The 2500-nt window shown below is 41.1% G+C and overlaps 1 protein-coding gene across 1 annotated transcript in view; it reads right to left on the bottom strand.

Moving 5' to 3' along the window:
* The window catches only part of cttnbp2 (cortactin binding protein 2), a 90600-nt gene that overhangs the window by 15783 nt on the left and 72317 nt on the right, over positions 1-2500 (bottom strand). The window contains 1 exon segment of the mRNA XM_078283170.1: positions 764-843. Within this exon segment, the coding sequence (XP_078139296.1) occupies positions 764-843 (80 nt within the window).

Genomic DNA, 2500 nt, shown 5'->3' with positions numbered 1-2500 from the left:
TGTTGACACTGATACTTTCTTTACCTTGCACTTCTCTATCATACACAATCCTTCTAGGGATACGGTAATATCTGTGGCACCTATTATCAGGGTGCTGTGACCTCTGACCCTTGGCTTCCTTACTCATTTGCATGTAATGTAGGAACTGAAGCTTATTCTGCTGTCACACTCGTAAATCACTCTGGATTAGAGCGTCAGCTAAACGTCAAAAAATGCAAATCGGTCATAAAAAGTAGGCCAGGAGAAGTTTAGAGATGCTGCTGCTTGAAATCTCAGCGCTCAGATTCTTCTGCTTCTGAGTGTGTGTCGTCTCTGAAGACGTCTGATGTTTGTTTCATCTGTGTTGTGTTGTGTTTCTGTGCTTTCATGCAGCTTGTGAGGGAAATTTAAGGATAATTCAGGTTGCCTGGCATGAGATACAGCCAGCAGGGGGCACTGTCACATAAGAAAAATACACAAGTGCCCTGATTCTCTCTCTCTCTCTCTCTCTCTCTCTCATTGTCTCTCTCTCTCTCTCTCTCTCTCTAACCCTGTTTCCTTTCATCCGTCCATCACTTCTTCTTCCCCCTCTCCTCCTTCCTCTTTCCTTTCTTTACCAATCTCTCGCTCCGCTGCAGTCTTCTAGCTTCCCTCCTATTTCCGACGTCTTACTCATCTAATCCCCCGATCCCTCGCGCTCTTTTGTCTGTGTTTGCATGTGTGTATGTGCGTATGTACGTGTGCGTGTGTGTGTGTGTGTGTGTGTGTGTGTTTGCGTCTATACCAGGCGGACGTAGTTATGCAGCAGCGGCAGGGGGAGAAGGGATTCAAGAGCCAGCTCATCCAGACACGACTCAGACAGACCTGTCAAAAGAAAACACACACACACACACACACACACACACACACACACACGCACACACACACACACACACACACAAATAAATCCTCAAATCCGCTGTGCTTTACATGCTCGGTGTCAGCAGCCATAAGACGCTTTAACAGTTTACTTAAATCACACAGCGGTGAGCCACAAGGTGCCCTTGTGTTCAGAGAGGCCGTCCCGTAACTGAGAGGCCGCAGGTTCGATCCCCACTACAGCCAACGTGCGTGTACAGCATGTCCGCTAGTCACTTTAAATGTCTGCAATGTAAAAATGCAAGTATTATAAAGATATTCCCAATTAATCAGAATGGAGTGAGAGGTTAGTGCGGATATTAATTCACATAACGGCTCATAATGCTTTACTGTATGTCAATAAGGAGAATAAATTACTGCTGTTTTTAATTTTCCTCATGAAGAAACACTCAACATCCTCCAATCTATGTTTTTTCAGATTCTTGGGGAAACATTTATTCAGTAGACAACCTGGTAAAAGTATTCATCTTAGCAAGTCATTAAATCTAGTATTGCCTTAAAATCTTATAAAAAAATCTTAAAACAAGCTCATAAACGCACTGATGTGGTGAGATCATTTCACTTGCTTCCAACGCAAATCAATTAGTTGCAAGGATTTTCTTGAATCAAGTGTCATTTTCTTGATAGTGGAGGAGTGATTTGGTTTATTCTGCCTCGTTTCAAGATACTGATAGTTTCTAGAAGATTCCTGAAACAAGTAAAACTGCATTGGAAGCAAGTGGAAGTATCTCACCCCGTTTCACTGTTTTTCAGAAAAAATAAGATTTTTAACCCTCATCCTACCGACTGGGGTACCCGCAGACATGGTATACTTTTTGTCATATCTCACAGGTGCTTTATTCTATCATTCCAATTTTTCATGACTTTGTCAATCAATTGGTTCCTAATGACTTCATATCATTGCTTTCTGTTTCAATTAGTGCTTTTTTAAAAATACCAATGTATTGGAGTCCTGGGGGACCCCGGTCAAAAGCACCCAATTCCGCCTATGCAGTTTTAATAGATGGAACTATTTATTGAGTTCATGTTTGCCATGGGTCCTAATTTAAAGTATCACACACTATCAGGGGGGGGGGCACTCTGTCAGTCATTTTGAAGGAGACAGACACAGATTTCCTCATGCGCTCTGTCCCGACCCTAAATACTGCTCTTCCTAAGGTAAGATGATGTTCAAAGTCAGAAATACAATACATCATTTAATTAACTGTAACTTTCTTAAAATAATAATAATGTGGGTTTTTTTTTTTCAGATGACATTAATTACATAACTAATAATGTTTTGAGAAGAAATAAGTTAACATTTTGCTATGATGGTTGTTTCTTACAGTAGTTTATTCTTGGGGTCCCCGGGGACCCCAGTCGGTAGTCCCTGTATGTTAAATATGTTGGTAGGATGAGGGTTAAGACAGAAGACATTTATAAACAGTTCATGTCAGCATATTTGTGCTATCAAATGACTGTGAAAAAAAGATGTTTGTAATGCTACCTGCCATATAGAGCAATACTGCACCACTGTTATCGAGTTATCTGGAGCCTGGAAATATCCGGACGGCCTGTGTGTGTCTGTACAACACGACTTTCTAATAACTCACACTATATAATA

Source organism: Centroberyx gerrardi, chromosome 4, assembly GCF_048128805.1.
Source record: "Centroberyx gerrardi isolate f3 chromosome 4, fCenGer3.hap1.cur.20231027, whole genome shotgun sequence".
Taxonomy (NCBI): Eukaryota; Metazoa; Chordata; class Actinopteri; order Beryciformes; family Berycidae; genus Centroberyx; species Centroberyx gerrardi.
The sequence above is the reverse complement of the archived record's forward strand: the minus strand, read 5'-3'. Positions and strand labels throughout refer to the sequence as shown.